This window comes from Falco cherrug, chromosome 1 (genome assembly GCF_023634085.1).
Source record: "Falco cherrug isolate bFalChe1 chromosome 1, bFalChe1.pri, whole genome shotgun sequence".
In the NCBI taxonomy this organism is placed as follows: domain Eukaryota; kingdom Metazoa; phylum Chordata; class Aves; order Falconiformes; family Falconidae; genus Falco; species Falco cherrug.
In genome coordinates, this window is record NC_073697.1 from 105209186 (window position 1) to 105233728 (window position 24543).

A 24543-nucleotide genomic window follows, 5' to 3' on the forward strand; every position below is an offset into this window, starting at 1 on the left:
AGTGCTCGGTTCTGCTCCCATGAGATCGGAGGGAATTTGGCCGTGGTGGAGGGTTAGACCTTGCCCTTGCAGACTGATCTGCTGTTCAGGTCCTCTTGATTTCTTTGTTTTTGGTTTGTTCATACTGTACTGTCTTCTATGCCAGTTTTGAGGTATCATTACAGATTGGCTCATCTGAGACAATTTGCCTTAGAACAACTGAAAAACCTTTTTTCTTTAACCTGCCGTTTACCTCGCCATGGTGCAGACTTTTGAAAAGTCATTGCAATGAAGACCCTAAATATTAAAGACTGTAATTCTGAAGTAGGTAGTTTGCTCGTGAATCAATGGAGTCTGGCCTACTGCCTTCCTTGTTAGTATTTTACAGATACTCTAAGCTTTTCAAACTTCAGGTAATCTGACATATTCTCCGTTATTTTTTTGAAGCACTCCCTCGCCCGCTGTTTAAATGCCACCTCCAGCAAGCTGTGCTCCCTGCTGCTGCTGGCCCCTCTCCTGGGAATCATGCTGCCTCTCAGCTCAGCAAGTGACAGCAACCATGATCCTTCTTCCTCCTCTTTCTCCTCCTCCGTCCTCTTTCTCCTCCTCCTCCCTGCTCAGGTTCAGCCCCAGGAGTCTCCTCTCTCCACTGCACAGATTCTGCACTGACCCTGCGAGGAACCTCCCTGTGTGAGTTGATGTTGCCCATGCCCACCTGTGCAACCTCCAGCTCTATCAGTACGTACTCATACATGGGGGTCAGAAGGCTGTTTTCCCACTGGATTATGAAGTTCAGCTTTCCCTGTGCATGGTGCAAGATGTATTTGGGGTATTTCCTGCACTTTTAATGGGTATTGGAAGAGGAGGTTGGGGTAGGTAGGCTCTGAGGTCTGAGTCAGCATCGGCTGAGTGCCAAATGGGAACACGCACAGAGTAGCTTTGGAAATGGGGTTCTCCTGGGTTTTTGCTCTCTTCTGCCATCAAACTGAGTGATTCAGATGTTGTCCAGTCTGTGTATGCATATTAACAAGCTCAATTCCTTCTTACTGCTTTCCCTAGTGTCAGTTGGAGGTAGGGCAGACAATCTGGTATGGCTAGGGACGTGCTGGGATGTCCTCTGCGTGGTCATGTAGCAGGACTGGGCTCGGTGTGTTCTGCCCACGCTGATCTCCTCCATCCTTCATTGCTGCAGTGTCAGGGCTGATGTCAGGCTGGCACAGGGGCTGCAGTCCTTCCCCCACAACACTTTTGCATCCTTTGTCACAAGGGCAGATGGGATTTGTTATAACCTGAGCTCAAGTTGTCTGCAGGGACAGTGTGGATGTGTGGAGCTGGGTGTTGGGATATGCTGGGTTTGTGGGATGTTGCAGAGATGATGAGTTGAGGCGCTTCACATCATTGCTGGAAAAATATGTGGGATATTTGGGCGAAGTGCCTCTCACTGACCACTCCTCATGCTTTCCTGACTGTAACTTGCAAAATAAAACCACTTACGATGCTCATATACTGATAAACAGCTTTAAAAGTTTAAAGCAGAGTTGAATATGGTCCATTATCAGGGTCTCATGCCCACAAGTCTTGCTGAGCCTCTGTCTGCTATAAAACATGGGTTTATACCATATAGAATGGTTTGCCTTGGAAGGGACCTTAAAGACCATCCAGTTCCAACTCCACTGCCATGGGCAGGGACCCCTTCCACCAGCCCAGGCTGCTCCCAGCCCTGTCCAGCCTGGCCTTGGGCACTGCCAGGGATGGGGCGTCCATCCAGCTGCTCTGGGCAGCCTGGGCCAGCGCCTCGCCACCTGCACAGTGAAGGATTTTCTCCTAATATCTAAAACACAGCAGCCAAACCTGTCATACAAAAGTAGTTTGTAGCCAGGGCTTGAGTACAAAGGAGCACAACTCCTTCGATGTATTGGTGTCATCCTCACCAAAGCTGTGGTTAACATGTGCCAACATAGCTGTACCCAGTCAAAAAATGTTCTGGCAGGGCTCCTATGTCACCAGCGTGATCTGGAGCCTTTGATGTTAATGTCACTCTCGCTTAGATAGATTTGGCACTCCTCAATGTTTTCTTGTTACAGGAATTTCCTTAAGTAGAAACTTTTTCTTCAGAGTAATTTTTGGTTGATTATTGCTTATATATGCAATTAGCGTAATTGCATCTGATTATGCAGATTTATTTAATCATATAATTAGAACAGGGCGGGATGAAATATAATGCAGTTGGGAAATCTTTTGTAAAACTTCCTGAGCTCGGTACTCAGTGCGCAAGGTGGTTGTTACCTCTTGCACTGTAGGTTGGTAGACTGGCAATGCAGTTCAGCATCCTGGCTAGTTTCAAAACATATTTAAAACATGCTGTTAATAGCTCTTAAAATTGTTTACATGGCCTTCGTGGTGTGAAGGCATGTAACTTCTTATTTTTCACATGGTAATAACAGGAGCACGCTGCTGAGCTCAGCCCCGCTGTCCCACACCTTACGCCCAGGGATTCGAAAGCATCGGACCGGAGCCCTGGATCCTGTCCTCAGCTGGGATCTCTCATGGGGAAGAGAGGGAAAGCAGGACAAGCACGGAGCGGTGCACCTCGGGGTGCTCATCCTCTGTAGCTCAGAGGCTGAACTGGCCATGAAATCCATTTTGAAAACACCCTGCCTTGCTAAGGACTAAGGAGGTGAGAGAGACAGTGCATTTTCCAGATCGTGGTCTGGAGAGGTTTGTTGTTGTTCCGGAAAGCTGGCAGGAGTGTGGGCCTCGACCCGCTTTTCAAATTTCTCATGCCGTGCTCGAATTGCAAAAAAAAAAATAATACTGTTCTTTGTCACTCAGCGGTTACTTTAAAAGCTGTGCTAGGAGCTTCACAGGAGTAATCAAAGCGCCTCGCGTTTATGATCTAATTTTCAGCTGTGGCACAACAGCCAGGCTCACTGCCAAGAAGTGTGGAGAGAAGAAGGGAAAGGACTGAGATGATTGCAGCAGAATCGAGTGATTTCTCAGTGAGACACGATTATCTGTGCTCTGAAACAAGAGCCTCATAAGCCGCAGGATAAAGCAAACATGTGGCATGTGTGCATAAAGCACAAACAATATATTCTTATTTATTCTTTGGGATGTGTTAACATCTCCTGCTTTGAGTCAGGAATCGGTACAAAAAGTGATTATCATCTTCCCGGCGAGAACAGAGTCCAACTGGCTGGTCTGGTGTGCATCTGTCATGGTGGTCCCTGGGGGGATTTGCTTTCTTTAGGGCTTCACAGAGCTGCAACTTGTTCTTTGCCACTGGGTTTGGGTGCCTTTTGGCCACTGGGTGTCTGAAAGTGCTTTGCAGGGATGCCTGGGAGCCCGTGCGCTTCTCTGGGGCTGGATTGCTGGCAGCAGCAGTGGGAGCGGAGCTGGGGGACAGGCACCTCACTGGCAGACCCCCTGCTCGGTGTACTGGCGGGGGGCAGAGCTGAGATGAAGGCCAGCACGCTCTGAAGTGAATTGCTGCAGGAAAAAATGAATCCACCGGCTGCTCTCCCACCGCAGCAATGGGACTCATCAGTGGCTGGCTCCTTACACCTGAAGAGCCGTGTGTTGCAGACCAGTTTGTGCTTCTGGCAGCTCAGATGCTGCTCTGGTGTGTGGCTGTGGGGTGTAAGCCCCCCTTAAGCTTCTCCAGACCAAAGGTGTCGGAGGGAGCTGGCTGGGCTCCAGACAGGTGCTTCCCCCATCTCGAAGAAGTTGATGGGGTCAGGGTGGGGTGTGTGGAAATACCTTCCCCGTGTCAGGGCAGCGGACTGATGCTGAGCCACCAGGGCTGTCCTGCAGAGCCAGCTGCAGATCCAGGAGCGTGGGAGAAGCTCCAGGATGGAAATAGTCACGGGCTGTATTTCTTGGGGTGGGGAGAGAGCTCGGGCTTTGGAAGGGACTTGCTGACCTCATATTTCAAAGATGTCATTCGAGGAGCTGTTCAGGACTTGGCAACCCAGCCCAGGACTTGCTGCTTCTCTCCTTAAAGGGAGTTTCTGGTGCCGGCTGACAGCAGTCAGAACAGATTCTTCATTGGGGCAGTGTCTGATGGAAACACACCACAAGCACCAGGTGATACGAGGTGGGGCTGGACGTGCAGCCCAGCTCTGCCCACAGGCAGGGCTGAGCTCCTGGGCAGGGGGCTGACCTGAGCTGAAGGATGCTGGTGATGGAGATGACATCCCCTCCGCAGGCAGCCTGCCCTGGTACATGGCTAGCTGTGCCATTCAGAAAACTGGGGCTGATTCCTGACCTTGCCAGCGTGTATTGAAGTGGCAGAGTAAAGCCTTCTGTGACCTTTGGGACCTCTCTTTGTGGGTCTTGCGTGGTCAAGAGGCACCTAATGGATGTTGCCTTCAGACAGGGTCTCAGTGTGACACCCCTGCTGGTCCCCACGCTGGCACGGAGGGTGCCATCCACAGATGTTTGAAGAAGTCTCCAACTCTGAGCAGCAGCAGAATTGCTGCTTGCATGCTATCCGTGCAAATGCTCGTTACGGCTATTATTCAGCGTGACTTATTTTACTGCAAAGGCACTTGATGCCTCCGCGCAGGGCAGGTATGTCCTCAGGGACAGAAAGGGGAAGTGGGAGGAGGTGGGCTGGGGGCAGCGTCGTCCCTCTTAACTGGGGAACTGCGGCAGAGGAAGCTGCAAAGTCACTTTTCTGGGTAGCCTGTAGCAAAATCGGAAAATGAAACTGGATTTGCAGAAGGCCAGGACCTTTTCACCTCCCCGTCCTTGCTCATAGGAACACTTCTAGTGAGCCAAATGGATGGACCAAGCAGTAAACTAGATATACAATTTTTTATTTTTCAAACAACGCTTTGAAATGCTTTGAGGAGCAAACATAATTGCATTCACTCATCTCCCGCTCCCACGTACAATACAGATTTTTTCTAGAACTGTATTCCTTTCAAAAGGGTGTTTTTTGTACCGTGCTGTGCCCAGTGCCTGTCTGGGAAACCTGTGCAGCAATTTGATAAATCTATTGTGAAAACCACCGTTGAAGTGGCAGTCTGCATGCAGCAGAGGAATAGCTACAGTGAAAAAAGGTAAATAAGATAGGTGTAAGTAAATTAATTTTGCTCATATAAGCTTGTTTGCAGCTTTAGTTCACGTCTGCAGCATAATCCTGGGATCTGCAGCAGGTGTTTGGAGTTGGGGGGGATCAGGCTGGTGACCACATGAAAAGCATCAGACCCAAAGCTGTGGAGTGCTCACAGAAGGTCGCGGTGGTGTCTCTGTTGTGCTGGGATTTCCCATCACAGCAAGGTGCAGTTGTGTTACAGCCTGCCAAACTGCAAATCCACCATCGATTTTTGCCTCTCAGAAATAAATAGTTGCCTTTTATACTGAGTTTTATGCACAGTAAGACTGATTTGCTTGTTCAGAAACCATTGCTTTCCAATATGCTTCTGGAGGATTTATCAGTGAAAAGGAATCCTTCAGAACAGCAGGACCTGAAACAAAGCCCAGGTCTCAGATGAACAATGATTTTAAGTCTTGCTGGATTTTTTTTTTTAGCATATTTTAGCAGCACTGTATTTGTTGTGATGCTGCACGGGTCTATTTGTTTTGATTGGATGAACTGATTTCTGGGGTTTATCTTCAGTTTATCTATTTAAATGGTCAATTAGCTGAAGATTTATTTTGCAGCCTGAGCTGTGGGTTGGAGCTGTGCAAGCGTGCTTCTGCTTTTGAGAGGGGGACAGCCTGGGGTGCCTGGTCTGGGCAGTGAGGAGCCGTGCAGGTGGCTAACCCGAGCATCGCTGTCTGCTGGGACCTGGCGGCTGTTCCCAGCACTCCTGGCTTTTTTTCCCTGTTGGCTGAGCAGTGCCAGGCACCCAAGTGTTCTCCATCCAGGTGGGTGATTTGTGGGCTAAGGTGGGCAGGCGCTGTCCTCCCCTCGCTCCCGTGTGTGGGCAGACCTCACGGCAGGAGCAGGGAAGAAGGCAGGGGAGCTGCGGACCTCAGCTCTGGCTTGATTTTCTTCTTGACGCTCCCCAGGAGCGACATGAGCTCTGACTGTCCAGAAGCTAAAGCTGCTGCAAGGAAAGGCCTGGGGTTTGTTTCTCTGTAGGCAGAAGAGCAAAGCCAGGCTTTTAAGGCAGGGTGGAATCAGAGGTTTCCTCTTAACCCTCGTGCAAGCTGGATTAAATGGTGAAAGCATTTTTACTCCCTTCGTTTTAAAGCAGTTTTCCTGATTGAAGGAAACATGCAGGCTGGAGTGCAACCCCCCCAGCAGGCGAGGGCTGACGGTGAGGATGCTGAGTGGGGATGCTTCCCTGGTGCAGAGCAGCCCCGGGAAGCCACAGGGCTGGGGGCTGGTCTGTGCTTCCCAGCGGCCGAGGAGCTGACCTTCACCCAAAGCTGAGCACACAGGCATCTCACAAGGAATAAAAATCCTGGGAAACGTGCTGTTCCCCACAGGCTCTGGAGTGCCAGGAAAGCCTCACCAGAGAGAGCAGGGTGGCCACAAGGCTGCCGGTTGCCCTGACCTGATGCTCCCAGAATCTTTCCAAGTGCAAACCTCGCATGAGCGTTTTGCAAACAGCAGACCCTCTGTGGGCTGCCTGCAAATCTGTTCCAAAGGACGGGATCGTCGCTGAGCCGCTGCAGGGCTGCAGCTGGCTTTCTAGCTTGAAAAAAAAAAGGGGGGGGGGAGCAGGGGGGGTTTAGCTGGGGGGAGGCTTGTGCTGGTTTGCCCGTGGGTTTGCGGGACCACGTGCCTATGTGCTTGGCCGAACCCTGCGCCCCTTCCCTTGCTGCCACGAGCCGCCCCCCGGCGCTTGCCTCCTGGCTCTGAAAGGGATTTGTGCTTTGGGATTGAAGGGTTTAAATATAGTTTTAATAGAAGCTTTTAAAGCTGATCTCACAGTTTCATTACTGTTTTGAGCGAGTGACATTTTCTGTTAATTTGTTTCCAATGAGCCCGCAGAAAAGGCAGGAGGAGGGGGGAAGATGCTACTCAGGTGGGGAAGGAGGCTGTGGGAAGGGATGCGTTAGATCTGGATGTTTCCCTTTCATGACATTGAATGTCCAGCGTGTCCCCCCGGTGACTGGCACGCTACCTAGGGTGAAGCCTCCCATCCAGATCTTTTTTCCTTATGGATATAAAAGATGGCTTGAGCTCGGCTGCTGCGCTTCAGCGGGGGACGTGGGCTGCCGCCTCTCTCTGCGGCAGAGTTCAGCTGTGGCGGGTTTAACTGAGCATTGCTGGGCGGCTTTGAGCCAGGCTCAGCCTCTGCTCCGTGCCCTCGAGGGGTGTCCCCTGGGTTCTCAGGGTGATGCTGGAGGGGACCATTTCAACTCACTCACCCCAGCCTTCCTCATGTAAATTAAAGGTAGCTAGCGTGAAAACAGGGCGATGCAAGCGTCACCGGGCTTGCGGGGATTGTTATGCACAACCTGCTTCGCATGCAGAAAACCAGAGGCTGCAATATTTCGGAGTGAAGCCTACCCTGGTCCTCACTAGATGCAGTCCAGGATTGCTGGGAATAAAACAAAGTTCTCCCCCGCTGTCCCCAGGAACGGGGCAGAGGGATGAGGTGGTGTGTCCTGCAGCACCACATCTTCAGAGGTGATGAAGGGGGTGACGGCCGTGTGTCGCAGAGGAATATTTTCTAATCTGGACTGTGCTGGGAAGACTGAAATCTGGTTTAAACTGAGACTGAAATTAGCATCCAGGAAACAGCAATTTTTATTCAGCAGTTTTTGCTTTGTATTGCGTTTTTGTTCTGTAGGGCTTTTCCAAGGGAAAAGCTGATTCCCACATGCTGGTAATCATTCAAGTGTGGTTGGTTATAGCTCAATATAGCTTTTATACAGGGTGGGAAGCAAAGATGCCCTTTTGCACACAAGCTGCCACTGGAGGGGGGGGCCGGGGTGACCCTGGAACCAGACTTGCTTTTAAATTTTGCCTTTGCTGTTGACTACCTTGCAAATAATCGAGAGCGTGGAAGTCACCAGCTGTGGCTTGGCTTCTAGTCTGTTCTGTGACACCCTCCAAGGTCCTACAGGGCAACAGAGAGACTACTGTGGAGCCTGAAACGGCTGTGGGTTTGTTGTGTGCGTTGGGTTTGGATATGTACCAGAAGCTCTTGGGCTACAATAAATTCAAGAGGTCAGAAGTTTGACCCTTTACCCTTGGCTTGTTAAGAAGCTATATTACCTTTAATGTAAGCTCTGGTTGACCGGCGGTCTAGCTGCAGGAGGAGAAGTTCTCTTGAGCTGTGTCACTTGTTGCACATCAGATAAAACCTAGTTTTTATCACTTTCAGATCTAGCTCGATGCTTGGGTTTGCCTGTCCTTCTGAGCGTTTGCAGTTTGTTTACAGCCTGCCAGTGGTTTGCCTTCATTTTTTCTTTTAGTGTTGGAAGAAGCCAAAGATGGGTGTCTTGGTCATATTTATGCTGAGTGAACGTTATTATTCAGTTTCCCTCTGTTTGTATCTCCTTTTAGCTACTTCATGGAGAGACTCCTTTGTGCCACATGCTGTCTGTGAGCGCTAGTGTCACAGCTCTCTGCAGTGCCATCTGAGACCATACGAGCTGGCCGCAGCGATGGGGGACTCTGCAATGAATGCCGTGGATGGAGGCAGAGAGACGTGCTGCAAAGACACGCAGACGGAACTGGCAGAGCGGGTAGCAGCCATCGATGTGGCTGTTGGCCCAGACAGAAGTGGCCGAAATGGTGAAGACCCCAGGGAAGAAAACGACACGGTCTTTTCTGATAACATAAAAGACATCCAAAGAAATGGAGTCAACAGTGATGTGGGAGTGAATGAATTTCTGCCTTCCCAACAGTCAGAAGATGCTCACTGGAGACACGTTCCCAAGAGACCTCTCACTAGACCAGTCCTTTCAAGTAGGAAGTTGTCTCTTCAGGAGAGATCATCAGGAGGTTATTTGGCTTCTACCAACGCTCCAGGTTGTGGTCTTTATGCCACAGGGCCATCGCCACGTATAATGAGGAGACCAACGATAGAATCCAATCGGGTCTCCATATCAGATTCTGAGGTAGGCATGTTCTCCCTTGGAGTTGGGGTGTTGAGGTAAGGTAAGTCTTTCTTAACTGGCAATGGCGGTCTTCAGCTTTTTGGAGCAGTGGGTCTGAAAGCACTGGTTTTTCTAAGGGAAAAAAAAAATAATCCCTGAAACCAGGGGTGCTATTAGTTTGGAATGGCTGAACGCCTTGGCATCCACCCCCCAGACCTCTGCTGGGTCCTGACATGGGGCCCCTCCAGCCCTCGCCTGCCTGCGATAGTCCTGTTCGGGGGCCCCTCCAGCCCTCGCCTGCCTGCGATAGTCCTGTTCGGGGGCCAGGACCGATGCTGTGTGGCGGGGGCATGCAGAAGGGCTGCCAGGCTGTGCAGAGAGCTGCAGCCCAATTGCTTTGCTCTCGTGTCCCTGCTGTACGTGCCCTTCGGGAGTTTATCAGTCACAGCAGCTTTGCTGATGGCATTTTATGGATTTAAGCTTCTGGAGATTATGTATCTCCTATTGTGTTTTGCCGTTATTGAGGGCATGATTTAATTTTATAAAGAGCTTAAATGCACTGGTGTTTCGTACTCCCGTCAGGATTTTCCTTTGTCTTTAAAGTACTTGTAAGGGCAGCGGTAACCGCGGGCTGTGACCCTCCTGTCCTTCCAAGAAGTGTCTCTGGGTGGCTGTGGTGGCTCCTGCCCTCTGTCCTGCGGCTCATCTCCTGGTACCAGAGCTGGGCTCAGACTTGTCCCAGCATGTCCCCCACGCTGCAGTGGTCAAGTGGCCCGATGGAAGCAGCTGCTGGTTGCAGATCCCTGTGCTGTGCCATCATGGGGGGCACAGGGACCAGACAGAGGCTGCTCAGACCCCGCTGCCCAGTGTCCTGCTAGAGATGTTGAGCCCGTGGAGAAGGGGCATGCAGCAGGGCTTGCTTTGGAAGCCAGGCATGATGGAGGTAGCGTAAAAGGGGTGTTTCTTGGAGCCAAAATGTTTTGTAAAGTGTTACTGGCTGGGGGAAGGTTTTTAAGTGGGGAATGGGCTGTCTGGAGTACTGGGGAGGGAGCATCATCTTGGCACTGGGAGCTGGTTTGGGAAAACACACAGATTCGCACCTGAATTATCCCGCAAGCCCAGACTGTGCCTTCTCCTGAGACTTTTATCTATTTGTGGAGGAAAACCAAGTTTTCTACGCCTTGCTGTTTTTCTCCAGACTGAATTTGTTTCACAGTCGTATTTGTCTTTTGTTTCTGCTCCTGGGGAACAGAGCAGGGCAGGGCAGAGGGGTGGGCGATGTCTGTGGGTGCCACAACTCCACGGTCTCGCACGGAGGTGCCGTAACAGACAGGAGGCAGCGTGCTGGAGGGAGGAGCGGCAGAGGCATGGACGGGCTGGCCTTACCCTGCAGGGAGAGGCATCTCCTGCCCTGGTGCTGCAGGAGGTGAGCCCAGGTTCATCTTGTGACTATGAGCCTTGTTCTGGTGAGGGATAAGCCACTTCCATGGGTGTTTTTGGTCTCTTTTTCCTATAGAACTAGCAGTACAGAGATGCTCACCCATGAATTTCACCTCTGCTGCTGTGCCTGAGCACTGAAGCGCAACAGACGCAGTAGCCAGGAGCTCAGGAGCAGTTCCAGTCTGACCCTGTCTCACCCAGTTGATGGAGAACATGTTGCTGAGCGTGGCTCTGCCAGTGCCACTGTGCCAGCATACTGCCCTCGGGCACCCTGGGGCTCCCAGACACGATGCCTAAATCCCATTTAGTGCTTCTAAATGTGCTCCTGCCCTGTGTTGTAGAGGACCCAAGTCGCTGGAGTTTAGACTTTTGCCGTGTGGCTCCAAGTGACCTGGAGCTTAACATCTGTGTGGCTTAGTGTTTCCCTCCTGAAAAGTGGGTGTTTTCCCCTCGCACACCTGAGAGGATGGGTGCTGCGCAGGAGCAAATCAGCCGTTGTCCTCTGGGAAGGTTTGTAAGACACGTTGGCTGTGAGATGGGTTGTGGCATCCCCATCTGATAAGAGGGTATCTGCAGAAGGCACGCTGCGGAGATCGCAGCTTCTTTGGCAGCAGCCATATGCTTTTCTAAGGGAGATGGGGAGGGAAAGGAGCCAGTTCCTGGAAGCGGACGTGCCTGGTGTGGCAGCTCTCCCATCCTGCAGTACTCGGTGCCAGGCTTGTCTGGAACCTGTTTCGAAGTAACTGCGGTCGAGCACGACTAGCACATTCCCATCTGCAAGCCAATGCAAAATACTCCGTCCTCTTCCACAGCACCTGCAGCCTGGGGAGCAGTAGTTCCTGCCCTGGGGGTGGGAGATGCTTAGTTCCAAACGAAGATGCGAAGCTTCCCACCCCCACCCCTGCTCCTGCAGCAGTTCTTTACACGCAGTACTGTGTTTTGAATGGTCACTTTGATGTAACTATTTAGAGCCCTGCTCTAGGGCAGCCCAGATGCTTAACAAAGCTGGGCTCATTGGAAACCATTATTCATACTAATGGGGAGACATGGCAGGGGTAGGGGGAAGAAGGGGTCTAGGCGAGAGCTGTGTGTGTTCGGAGGGGGCTGCTCACCCTCGCAGCTCTGCTCCTGGGAGCCGTTCTTCCTCTTCCCAGCTTATAGGGACAGTATCAGTGTCCTGTAAAGGATAGCAAAAGGTCTGGGAAGATGCGTGCATGTTTATAGGATAAAGTTTGAGGCTGGCCACCAAATAACGAGAAATAAGTGTTAGGTGTGGGGCAGCAAGGTGAGCGTGCAGCGCAGTGCGCAGCCCAACTCCAGCGTCCTGCGTGTGACCTGCCAGTTGCTACCAAGTGGTTGTTGCAGGGTTGTTGTGTTCCTGGCTGTGAGAGGCACTGCCAGTCCAAATCCAGGCTGTACCAGGAATCCAGAAGAGAAATGGAGAGCAGATTTTCATGCTGTTTTGTTTTGTTTTTTTTTTTACATGCATTTGCTCAGTACATTTGCTGTAAGCAATTAGTCTTCCCTGCCCACATACAAAGCTCTGCTGAGCAGAACTAGGAGGTAGGATTTATGGGGGACTCCATGTTGAGGCTTTTGGTGCTGGGGGGGGATAAAATAACCCTGTTATTTTATAGAGAGAAAGACAATCATGGTATACTTAGCAGCAGCTGCTTTTGTGTCTTCTGTTGAATCAGTTTGGTGTGCAGACCCTAATGAGCAGGGAGGCTGGTACTCTGACAAGGTCCAGCTCAGCCGCCGCGGCGTTGCCCCTGGTCTCCATGGAGGTTACTCTGACACCGTCTGTACTTGAGTCCATGCCTCTCACCTGCTTAAAGGCATTTTGCAGTTGCTCCTTTCTCCTTGCGTTGAGGATGGGGCATCACCAGTCAGTGCCTTTCAGGTGGCAGGACATCCATCACTGTGGCTCATGGCTGCTGCCCGAGGGAGCTACAGTCTGTGCAAAAATGAAGTTCACGAGCGTTCGGGCTTTATCAGTGGCCCACGTGCAGGTGCTGTCCATCAGTAGCAGAGACGGATGGCACAGCTGCATATCAAAATTCCCTGTGTTGTGCCGATAGCCATCTAGGATTGAGGCTGCTTTCCCTCCCCAGTGATAGCAGGAGCGGCAGCTCACTGCCTTGCTGTCAGCGGTTCTGTATCCTTAACTGATCTGGGGAAATAATGGGGAGATGGGATACGGGCTATGGCAGAGGTGAATTTTCTGTTGTTCTCTGCTGAATTACGGAAGAACCGTGTGTTCAGTTAAAGAGATGCTGCTGAGCTTTTTAATGCTGGTTTCGTACTTGTTCGCAGGCTGGGAGGAATTCTTGCATTCAGGGATCAGAGGGCCAAGAGCCGAAGCCGTGCCTGTGGTGCTGTGGAGGGTTCACCCGGTGCTGGGAGCAGGCGGGGAATGATGCTGTCCTGTCCCCGGGACCGATCCTGCAGGCACCTGCCTTCAGAGCGGCGGTTCTTGGGTTTCTTGTTGAGGAAGATGGTGGCTCCTGGGCTGGCAGGGCTGCAGCAGAGCTGAGGGCTTGTTGTCTTGCACAGAGGCAGTTCCTCATCAGCCCTTAGCTAATTGCCCTGGGACAAAGAGCTGGCAGCTGCTGGTGTCTTGCAGCCACTGCTGACAAGTCTTCATCTGCAGGATCAGCTCTGCAGGAGAAGTAACCCGTTCTGCTCTCCTGACAGCGTTGCTGTGTACTTAATTAACCTGATCTGCCGTATCTCTGTTAAATCTGATCTGTAATTTTAAAAATTTCCTGCCTGTTCCCTTCCTTCTTAGATTATTCATGGATTATGGCCTGGAAGGTGCCTTCAGTGCTACCTTCTCCAGCAGGAGTGCCTACCAGGCTGGTGGGATTTCTGCTGCCCATCAGTGCTTCACTCGAACAGGGGAATGGCATTACCTTTAGCTGTGGCATAGAAGTGATTAAGCTGAAGCTATTAAGGGTATTTAACTCTGCAGAGCTGAGACACAGGCTCCAGCGTTTCAGTCCCTGGCCCACACTGATGTGAGGTTCCCAGCTCCTGCTCGGTGCTGACAGCACAGAGAGGAGAGGGTTTTCCTGGGGCTGCTAAAAGCAGCTTCTGCTTTGCTGCACGGATGATGCTCTGGTGCTTGTATGTACTAGGGCAAGACTCCCAATGAACACGTTTGTACAGACTGATGGGCATCTTGTCACTTGACAGAGCTTGTCCCACCTAAAATGGCAGGGTTTGTGTCTGCCAAAGGTGGTGCTGCTTGTTGGAAAGTGGCATTTGAAAATGCAATGCTGTTTTTTGGGGTTTTTTTATTCTGCCATCCCAAACCAACCTTTTTAGGTAGGCAAGAAAAGTCTTACTTGGACAGTTAAAGCTAGGAAGAGCTGCTTCTAGCTAGCAAGAGCTAGAAGGATAAATGATGTTTTTTTCCAGGCTTGCTCCCCAGACCTGCCAGCACGGTTAATTGCTTTATAATTTCTCTTCTCCAGTCTCTTCTGGCTGAATCGTCCTTTTTCACATGTTCCTTTTCCCTCCCTACATCCACCCACCCCTTGGCATCCCGGTTCCTGTAGCCCCAGTGCCTGCATGCTCTCCCCATCCCTTGGGACCAGCAGGCAGGCATCCCAGCTCCCCAGACAGGCGCTGTTGTGGCACTCAGCGAGGCCATGTGTGCTTCAGCAGGAGTGGAGAAGATGAGTCAAGCCAGCGCGTTCTCCCTCCTTGGTGCTGCTGCTGGCCCAAGTGTGCAGGGAGGAGGACGAGCTGACAAAGGGAATTTTCCTATGCTCGATGTCCGTGGCTTATTCCAGAGGCACAGAAAATAAATCACCACTTTGCCCTTTCTTTCCTTGGCTTTTCGCATCTTTATTGTAGGTCTCCTGCTTGGCTGGCCAACTGGTTGGAAGCAACTGATGTCAAGAGCTGGGAGAGGCAGTGCTTTGGCACCGGGCTGATCTGGGTTTTGTGCTCCTCCAGTCTCTGGGAGCTGCCTGGTTTTCTTCATAAGGTCATAATTTCCTTGCTGTCCATGAAGGTAAAGCCAGGTGGGACCAGGGCAGTGGCGGGGACGGAGCTTCTGCACAGCGTGGGCTGGAGACCTTCCCCTTCCAGCCCACGAGTCCCCCAAACCAATTTCTTCTAGAGGTCTTGCTGCGGTGCTCAGATGAGAGCTCTCTTGAAAAGATCAAAGATAGGTGGAAAACATTTTTTTCAAAGACAAATATCCCACAGGCATTGCTAATTTCTTTTCCTTGGATTAATTAACCTTGATGAGAAGTTACATTTCCAATTTGTTGAAGGGGGAGGTTAGAGAGCAGGAGAAAGCCCAAAGCAGCAGCTGTGGCGGGAGGGGCTGGAAGGGGGCTGCCTTCATCCCACCGGTCCCAGCCCCCTCCTGTTATGGCCCCTCTCCCGGTGGTACCCCAGGGACCCGGTGGGTGCATGGCCTCCTGCATCCAGCTGCAGGGTCTCGGGTGGGTGAGCCCGGACGGTCGTGCTCACTGTTGCACTTTCTGCCCAGCCGTGGCCAGTGCTCCTTGCAGCAGCCACTCGTGGTGCTGCGCTTTCTGTTTTGCATCTGTTTCTGGATGATGTTTAAAAATCTGTTTATTTTTCATACCTCCGTGAGCTCTGGGCTTCCTGTGTGTCCTTCTCTGTCCCTGAACTGTTTTCTAATTTGCATTCATTGCTGCCCCTAATGCCCCTTTTTCTGGTTTTTATTTTAATTTTGTCTGGGTTTAGAACTGCTTTCACTTCCTCTTCCAGACAGGATGAGTTGCAACCAGTGTAGTCTCCATTACTGGCTTTTAGTTCCCAGTTTTCTTTCCTGTGCCTCTCTTTAAATATCTCTGAATTGTTGAAACATATAATTCTTTTCAGATTGGTGAATTTGGCTTCTTTTAGGGGGCAAAATTCTCCATTATATATGCATGTACGTATGTAGTCTGATTGTTTTCAGAAATGTCTGTCTTTGAAAACCAGCTCTGGCTCTTCCTTCCCATTCCTGTGTCCCCTTGGACCGCAGAGGCTCAGTTCTCGATGTCTCGGGGTTGCTGTCACCTAGTGATGGGAGCAGTGGGTTTATGGAATTGAGCCTGGGCTCTGGACTTCAGTGTGCTTTATGAATTTTTGGATCCATTTTTGTTTTCTGTGGCGTTGATTTCCCCCTCTCTTCAGTAGTACCTTGGACTTGGTAACAAATGGGGCATCTTGGTTTTTTTGAGGCAGAACAATTATTGCACGCTTGGACAGGCACACCGGTCACATTTGCTGATAGCTTTTCATTAAAGGTTCTCATTAAGGTTCTTGCTCTGTTCGTATTTATCAGCAGTTGCAAATGCATTGATGTGATGAAATCAAGAAGATCGTGCAATGTTATCTTTAAGCAACACTTGGCCCAGAGGTAGGTGTTTTTCTCCGATAAAGGAACAGTACAATTATCCCGCTTCCTGCAGGAGAACCAAATAACATAATAACAGCCCTGACCGGCTGCAGCAACGCGTGGCGGGAGTCGCTTCAGCTGGGAATTACGGGCTTTCTGCAAGGAGAGACAAAGGCAGAAAGCACCTATAACCTGCTTTGATTTTTGGGGCATTGGGCTCAAGTGCTCAAAGCACCGCAGAAGCTGAGAGTGCTTCTCACCAGTAATTAATTACCTGAGTGGAGAGCAATGGAGGCACGGACCAGGTAGGGATGTGGTGACAGCGAGTGTAGACTCTGGGAGGCTGTGCTGCAGACCCTGTCACCGCCTTTCCCTCGGACCCTCTCTGGGTGTTCCCATCCCAGTATTTATCCCTCCCTTTCAAAAAACCATCCCCCAAAGGCGGGTGTCTTGGCGTTGCTCACAAGCTCCATTCAGCAGCAGTGAAGACCAGAGGGATGCTTCAGGTGATCGGATCCGGGGTGGGATAAGAGCAGTAATTTCGAACCAGAGGTGAGAGGGGTGGTGGGAAGGTGATGGTCGGGGTCAAAGGCATTGGTGCCTCGGACACGGACAAGGCATGGTCCCTCCTCAGCTGCACTAAATGCTTTGTAAAGGGGTTTGCCCAGCTGGTTGAGCTACATCCCGCACAAAGGACTCTGCTCCTTCAGGAAAGAGGGAAAAAGTGCTACTGAGGCTTCCTCAACACTGTGCTGGCAAGAAGCCGTGGCAAATGTGATGCTTTGGAGTTGCCACCTTGGCTTGAAACAAGGTACTGAGTCCAGACCAGAGCATCTGTAGCTATGTGTAGAAGGCTGTATTTACTTGTGTGAGTAATCCCTGCTTGGGGGAGGAGGCCTGGTGACCAGGTCCTGTTATGGCAAGCTTGCTGGTGTGAAGAGCAGGAGGTACCGAGGTGGCTGGAGGCTGGCTCAGAGGGGTGGTCACTTTTGCCACCTGTCTCAGCCGCTCTGGTGAGTGTTTCCCCATCTCTGCCGTTTTGCACAGCACAAGGCGAAGCTGAGCACAGGGGAACACCGGGCAGGACACCACAACAGAAAGCTGCTCCTGCATAGCTGGTGAAAGTCACCACCGTGCAAAGCACAGCATCACGCTGGGGGGTGGATCTGCTGGCACAGTGCTTGCAAGGAAATCCATCCTCCATGTGTCTGTACCCGGGGTTCCTGCTTGCTGCCCACCCTCCTTTGGGGAGGGGAGTCCTTTCTACAAAATTCAATGGGATTTTTCTTTTCCATGTATTTCAGTGGCCTTGGGCTTTACATCTTGGCTTTTGCAGGGTCATGCTCTCCCCTTTCTTGTTGCTTCCAGTTCTGATGGATTGCTTTTTGATTTTTGGAAAGATACGTGGTTTGCTAGCAGCAGTTAAAACACTGCTGTGGCTCCATTACTCACAATTGGCTTATCTTCCCTGTTAGGGTGGTGGAAAAAAACCTTCTTTCACTGGAAAAAAGATGTAAGATTTAAGTCATTCCTTGTATTCCTGACAAGCCATTGCTTGCAAGCTTAAAAAGTCATCAGTTCCCTGTTCCTTTATTCTCCTTCACTGTGACCATCACTGGACTTAGGAGTGTTTTCTGTTGGTGATGGTGAAAAGTCAAAATTATCATCTACCCCATCAGTGCTCTAATGCGTCCTGTGAGGGGGATGGGAGCATTGCTTTCCGTGGGGATGCTGCATGGCACCAGGGCTGTGACACCCCCAGTTCTTACAAACGGATGGAAGGTGTCCGGCACCACTTTGCTGTCCCGGTGCTGCTTCTGTAGATTTCAGGGCTATGTTGAGGTTTATGGGAAGGCTAATCTACCTGTCTGCGAATTTTTATATCAGCTTTGTTCCCAAAGGAGTGCCCGGTGCAGAGGCTGGAAGCAAATGTCCAGCTTGCTTTAGTGCTTGGCAGCCCTGGAGGAGAAATACTGTGTTCAAAACTGCTGGGTGGGGAAGGGGGTCCCATCGAAGGCTCAGCCCATACCATGTGCTGTGGTTGGGAGCTCCCCCCTTGCCTCACCCCCCTGAGTCTGGGGCTCTCCCCTCCCCTGCAATGCAGTTGAGTGCTGTGCATTTAGCCAGGACCACGTGCATCCCACGCTCCTGCTGCCAGCGCCGCAGAGTTCTCCGCAGGAGTGCCCTTGATGCTTTGCCAGGAGCTCTGTGCTGCAGCCAGGTGGGTGCTGCCCTCCCGCAGCCCCCATGGCGGTGGCCACCAGCAGGTCCCCCCCTGGTAGCCGCAGGGAGAGCTCGGTGCAGGCAGTGCAGGCTGCTCCCCCTGTGCCCATCGCCTGCAGCCCCCCGTGCTCCTGCGGCATCCGGGATTTGCTTCTTGTGGTGGCGGAGGGCAGAGGGCTCAGCTCCAAGGGGAATGGAGACGTGGAGGTTTTGCTGCTGCTGTGGCAGTGTTTTGCTTTAGGTGGTACAGCACTGAAGGAGGGTGGCTTTAACATCAGGCGACTGCCTGGCTCTTCTGTTCCACCTCGCTTTCCAGCGGTCACTGCCTGGGGCCAGCATCACTCCCTGCAGCACTCTTGGTCCATGGAGTAACTCAGCACCCCATCGTTGCACCCTCGTCACAGCTTGCTGGGGGTCTGCATCCACCACCTTCCCATTCCTTGGGATTTCAGTGCTAGGGAGAGCTTGCAAACAGAGATCAGACCTGCCTAGGGGTAAGTTATTTTAGCAAATATCGTATCAGCCTAAAGGGAATCCATTACTGTTTGTGTTGCACAGCGAAGCAGCATGGCTGGATCCAGGTGAAGGCTCCTCAGGGTGCAGCCACAGCCGTGCACGGCCCGCAGGGGGTCCCTGGCTTTGCCAGGGTGCTGGGAAGGGCAGGGGCTCGTGCTGTGACCCTGGGGGGGTGGGAGCCTTGGGGAGCTGGGGGCGGCTCTTTCTCTGCTTGGTGCTGAGCACAGTTCAGTATAGACGGTTAATGCAGAGAGCCCAGAGGCTGCTGGCAGGGTCACGGGGCTGAATCTGGAGCGATGCCGGGGATTCAGGCTGGAGGGACCAGCTCACCGGAGTCAGAATTCAGCCCGAACTGCTTTGTGCTGAGCTGTCAAAAAAAAACCCACCAAAACCAACAAGCAGTGCTTATTGTGTAACATACCAGTTTAAATAAGATTTAGTCTTTCATTATTCAGCACTCTGCCTCTACTTGATATTAATTCAAACTCAGTCATTTCTTTAAACCAATACTCTAATTATGTTCTCCTTTTGATCCACAGGACTGCGTGCAATTAAACCAGTACAAGCTGCAGAGCGAAATAGGCAAGGTAGGTTCCTGGAGCCTGGGTTTGGCACGAGCAGAATGCATGCACACGAGGACAGGTGGAAAGACTGTGCCAGCCCAGGAGATCTTACTGGCCAAGACTCCTTGTAACTGTTGTTTGTTTTGGGGTTGTTTTTTGTTCGAGATTTTTTTCCTTATTAGTTTGAGAAAGTTTTGTTCAAGGTCAAAGTGGAGCTACTTCCCCTGAATTCTAAATTTCTTTTCCTTTCCTCTGAAGGTGGTGATGCTGGCTCCCTTCCAGGGTGTTTGCTTGCCAAATGTAACACCGAGAGCCTTTGCTGCATTAATACAACCCAACAAGGAAAGAAAACCAAAAAAAAAAAAAAAAAAAAGACCAGGGCAGGTGTTTGATCCCCATCAGCACTACTTTAAGTTTTTAGGTCCGTGAATGAAATGCTGGTTTAATTCCAGTCAGCATTTAAAAGCTGCAGAATGATTCAGAAGAGATTCTTCCAAAGTTATTTAGAGTTCTGGGCTGGTGAGCAGTTCAGACACCTGCCCGCTTGGCCGTCTGCCACCACTGCAGATGGGTCCACGGTGCTGCCTGGAAGCTGCACCTACCTTTGCAGTCAGAACATTGCAGCCAGGAGGGACTGCAGCCTGAGCTGCAGAGACCTGCACTGCAAAATTTGTTAGCCCAAAGTCCTCTCCAGAGCGAGAGGCCGTGGGAGGAGGCACCCTTGCTGCTCGTGCTTGGCTGCTGGGCAGCGTGCAAGGCTGGAGACACCACCACCGGTGGTACAGCAGATGTCGTCTGAAAGCCACCCACCGCTTCAGACCCACTCATGGCTTTGACATTGGCTTAAGTAGGTTTAAGGAGAGCGTGAAGCCTTCTCTCTAGTGGGTTTGCCCCTGCCTTCTCCTTCCCGGCAGGTCACAGCGAGCACGTAGGCACCCTGAGGCTGGTAGAGGGTCTGCTGGACCTGCTGTGCTTCTGGATCAGCCAGGTGGCTGGTCAGTCTCCTTTGAGACCAGGACCCACTTTCCAGCTCTCAGGGAAGTCAAGAGAAATGTTTTGAAGGCTCTAGTGTTCATCCCACTCATTTATTCAGCAGGCATCTGTCGGGGATGGTACCTAGCCATCGTGTCTCGCTTGCATAAAATGTATCATGTTAACACAGAACTGTGGGGAAAATAGGGATTTGGATGGAGTTTGGCTTCAGGCTGTCACTGGAGCTGTGAGTACAGCAGCAATTCAGGTCTGCATCCCTGGGAAAGCAGGCAGTGGGTCTGCACTGAGGTCCTGTATGCTATCGGGAGATGGAGAGGGTTTGTGCTGAAAATGGTCTTGTGCAGAAGTGCAGGAAAGGTGTTCATGCAGAGTTTTGAAACTTGCACAAAGAAAGTGTGCTTGAAAATTGTTCTCTGCTCCCCGCTCACGTTTAAGACAGACATGGTGGCTTTGGCTCAGGGCTAATGCTCAGCTCCTCCAGACTCTCTTAATCCTCAAGCACCCCGTGGCTCCAACAGAGCTGCCAAAATGTGCGACCTCACTTCGGGGTCACATCACTGCAGGCTTTGCTCAGGGGGAAGGCACAGCCTGGGGCCTCGAAGATTTATATTTTTTTTTTTTGGGGGGGGGTGGGGTTGTTTTGTTGGGGTTTTTTTCCCTCCACCTCCCTGTGTAAGGCCACAGTGTGCCAGCCTGCAGCAAGGAGATGAGATGAAGCTGCTGAACTGACTGTGCAATTTGTGTTTATTTTTAGGGTTCCTATGGTGTTGTGAAACTGGCCTACAATGAGAATGATGACAAGTATTACGTAAGTGTCCCTCTCCTCCGCTCCTCACTGCTGCTGCTGCTCCTCATCTCCCTTTGCCCCCCCTCCCCTCCGAGCACCAGGTCCCCTCTGCCTGGCTGCTTTTAGCACATGCATTTCTGATTTGGGTGGCATGCAAGGAACCAAATCTCCCTGCTGGGCATGGAGCTGCTGCCTGCATGCCTGCTGGCGTGCAGCCCCGAACAGGAGGGGAGTCAGGTGGGCTGCCTTATCCAGCAGGCGGGGATCTGGGAGGCAGGCTGCAGAAGCGTCTTGCTGATTTGTCTTGACATTTTCCAGCTATGAAGCAGGTCACCTGAAAGTAGAGGCGTGTGGGTGGTGGTATTTAGCACCTGCCCTTGCATGGGAAGATTGGCCTGGTACGAGCAGGCATGTTTTGTAAGGAAAAGGGGGCATCTATCAGAAAGATGCTGGGCAGTGCCTGGCTCCCCTGCATCTTACCCCCTGGCAGGATGCCTCCCTCTGCACCAAACGGGACCTCGCTGTCAGGGTGCAGGGCAGAAGGCAAACCTCAGCTTTTAAATCCTTTGCTGAGCTGAAGCCAGAGTTGGAAGGTTTCAGATTCAAAAAGGCTGCTGACACTGAAGGCTCCTTCTCTCTTCCTCCCCTTTCAGAGGCAGGTAAATCCTAACCATCCCAGCCAGAATTCCTGCAAAATCTGTCTGCAGGTGTGCCCGTGTCCCTGAGCTTGGAGCTTGCCCAATGGTTTCGCTCAGGCTGAGAGCAGCAGCTGGTCGGCTGGCAAAAGGGAAAACTGCCTTGCTGTGTGTGACTGTGCCTGAGGCTTGTAAAAACAGCTTTCAGCAGGTTCTGGTGGATCCCAGGGCAGGAATCTGGTGAGCAGAGCTGGGTGGTTGCAGCGCTGTTGAACCTGAACCCCGGCTGCCCTCGACTCAGCCCACCCAGTCCAGCCCTGTGCTTCAGCTGCTGCTCCGCTGCCCTTGGTGAGAGCGGTCCTGCCTTCACTGCCACCGTGTGTGTGGCCTCATGTGGGTGTCAGTGGGGCCATTGGGGCACCCAGGCAGACTTGTGTGCTGCTCCCTGTGCCAGTGCACGCAGCTGTTGGGCTTGGTACAAAGGGGAATAAGAATGAGCTGTGGGGGTGTCGAACATGTTGGTTCCCCGCTGCTCCCCAGCCAGCCTGTCCTCCATTACCCTTGGATTTACAAGCACTATACGGGGTTGGAGGCGTCGGGTGGGAACTGTATGCCTGTTAGTACTCGTTAGCCCTCCCATGCTTCCAGCAGCCATGAAATTGCAGGAGAAATGTCTTGAAATGAAGGATGGAAGAGATGAGACAAAAATCTGGATGCAATGCCCTGGAGCTGGCCAAGCAAAGGAACCACAAGTCTTTCCATCTCCCGTCCTTTCCAAGCTGACTCACCCACCACCCCAGCGCGGTTGCTGTTTCCAATGCTCCCTTGCCCTGCTGCCCTTCGAATCCTCCCTCCCGTGCCCTGCAGGCTGGGTTTGCTCCACAGGGCGCAATGATGCTTCCCTGACCCTCCTGTCCCACCCGTGTGGGCAGTGCCAGCACCAGGGACACACGATGGGAATGCATTGCATCACATTTATTTCCAGCTGAAAATATTTTTGCATTCAAAAATACATTAATTTTTTTTTTTACCTTTTGGCGCTGCCTTTTTGCTGTGGGAATCCTGACACTGGATGCCCAGGGCGGTTGTCACAGCTCGGCCCGAGAGAGCTGGGTTTCAGTTAGCATTGCCTGCTGCGTTCTTGTCCACGTTTTGGATGTGGATTAACACCATGGATGTAGGTTTAGCTGGTCAAATCAAAGCCAAAAGTGAAAGCCCGTGTCCAGGTTAGCCTGGTGTGTGTTAGTTAATCCCCACTTAATCTCCATTTCTTTTTCTAATCTTAGCAAACACTTTAAAGCTACTGCAGCCTGCAAGCGGCTCCCGTGCCTGGGCACTGTTTCAGCCTCGCTACCTGGAGAGGGTTGGGGCATGCAGACCCCCTTACCACCACCAGTGTTGCAGGGGACGTGATCCTTGGTTTGCCCTCATCCTCCTTTTGGGGAGGGGATTGAGCCTGGGATCCTGGGAGGTGTGTGGAACGCTACCGCGGGGAGAGATGGCACCAGAGCCAGAGCATCGGCGCGGTGGGTGTCAGCATGGAGGAGAGGAGGGGGCATGGTGGAGACACCTCCACTTTTCCGAGATGTTAAAGCAGCCCAGGAGCTGGCAGACCTTTTAAAACTTCAGAGAAATAGTAGCTAATTGCAAAACTGTCTGGTGATTGCTTAAGTCCCCACGTGCCCTCCCAGCGCTGAGATAACTTCCCTGCTGCTCTGCTGATCCCTCCTCTCCAAGGCTGTGTCGTCTTAGACCCCCGAGGTCCGACCCCCCAGGGAGGATGCCTAATGCAACTGCCTGTTACCAGCAGTTGGTAGAAGATTCTGGTAGTCGGGGAGGGTCTTTTCTGCGTGTTTATTTCCCCCCCCAAGTTTAGCTCTGGAGGGTTCTAGCATGAGGCCAGGGTGTTGCTGCCTGCTTTGTTTTCTTTAAGCTAGCGTGCTGCAATAAAAAGCAGCAAAACTTTAAAGAAAGCGGAAAATTTTTATTTTGAAGTATAATTCAGAGTGTGGCTCCTGATTCTTGCTGAGGCATGGGGCCCTTTGCTAGCTCTCTTTGGAAAGGAAGAGTTTATAGGTACCAGGAACTGAATCTAGCTCCTGTCAAAACAAAAGGAAAGATTTCTATGGCTTTAATGAGTTTTGGATCTGACCTAGAATTAGGAAAAACTCTCAAGGAAAAAAAGCTGATCACCACATTGAAGAAAAATGTAGATGCCTTGTGTTTACTTTGTGTGTTTTTTTACCTTCCATTAAAGATGAGAGAGAGCTTCCAAGAGCTTTATCCTTCATTTCTGTGAACAACTGCAGTGCAAGGAGGGCTCGGAAAGGTGCTGACTTGCATCAGCAGATGCAGGGAATGTATTAGACCTAGGAAACTGAACTTTCAGCACCAAGTATGTGACCCACTGCTGCCTCCGAGGAGGAGATCCCGTGAGGGTGAGGAGCTGGCTCCCAGAACAGAGGTCCGTGCCACTGCGCTCGGTCCTGGCTGCCGCTGGCCATGTGTAGCTGTTACAGCAGCGTTTGTGGGGCTCTGCTGAGGAGCCTTTTACAGCTGGAAAGGTTTCAGTGTCTCAGTTTGCAGGAGGTGCCTTTGACAGTGACTAGGGGAAAAAAAGAAGAAAAGCCAAGCTCTGTGAAAAAGCAGCAAATAAAAAGCAAAGGCAAATGTGCCCAGGCAGAGATCTGGTTTGGAGTCAATTGCTGATGGAATTTGATTCTGTGATGCCTCAGGTCATGTCGTCTTCCTATTTTCCATCTCTAAATCAGCTTGCGAAGAAAAGTGGTTATGATGTACATTTGTTGTGCTACTTCTGGACAAAAGCAATAGCGTTGTAGGTTGTCAGTGTGTGTCTTTTTTTTTTTTTCCCAATTTTTTTTAATCTGGTTTCCTAAGAAACAAGATTTGTGTGCTTATGCTCTCTGCCTGTTTTTACCTACCAACCTGAGCACGGAGGGCTTTTTTCTACCAACTCTGAATGCTGGGGAGAAATTCCTTCCAGATTTATGAAAAGAGGGCTGA

The 24543-nt window shown here is 51.4% G+C and overlaps 1 protein-coding gene across 3 annotated transcripts in view; it reads left to right on the forward strand.

Annotated features, from left to right (window-relative positions):
- CAMKK1 (calcium/calmodulin dependent protein kinase kinase 1) overlaps window positions 1–24543 on the forward strand; it is a 108037-nt gene that overhangs the window by 34138 nt on the left and 49356 nt on the right. For all 3 annotated transcript variants that reach the window (XM_055726281.1, XM_027806291.2, XM_005439951.3), the window contains exons 2-4: window positions 8456–9012; window positions 19081–19128; window positions 20852–20905. In XM_055726281.1, coding sequence (XP_055582256.1) covers window positions 8557–9012; window positions 19081–19128; window positions 20852–20905 — 558 coding nt within the window. In that variant the 5' untranslated portion in view covers window positions 8456–8556. The remainder of the gene's footprint in view (window positions 1–8455; window positions 9013–19080; window positions 19129–20851; window positions 20906–24543) is intronic.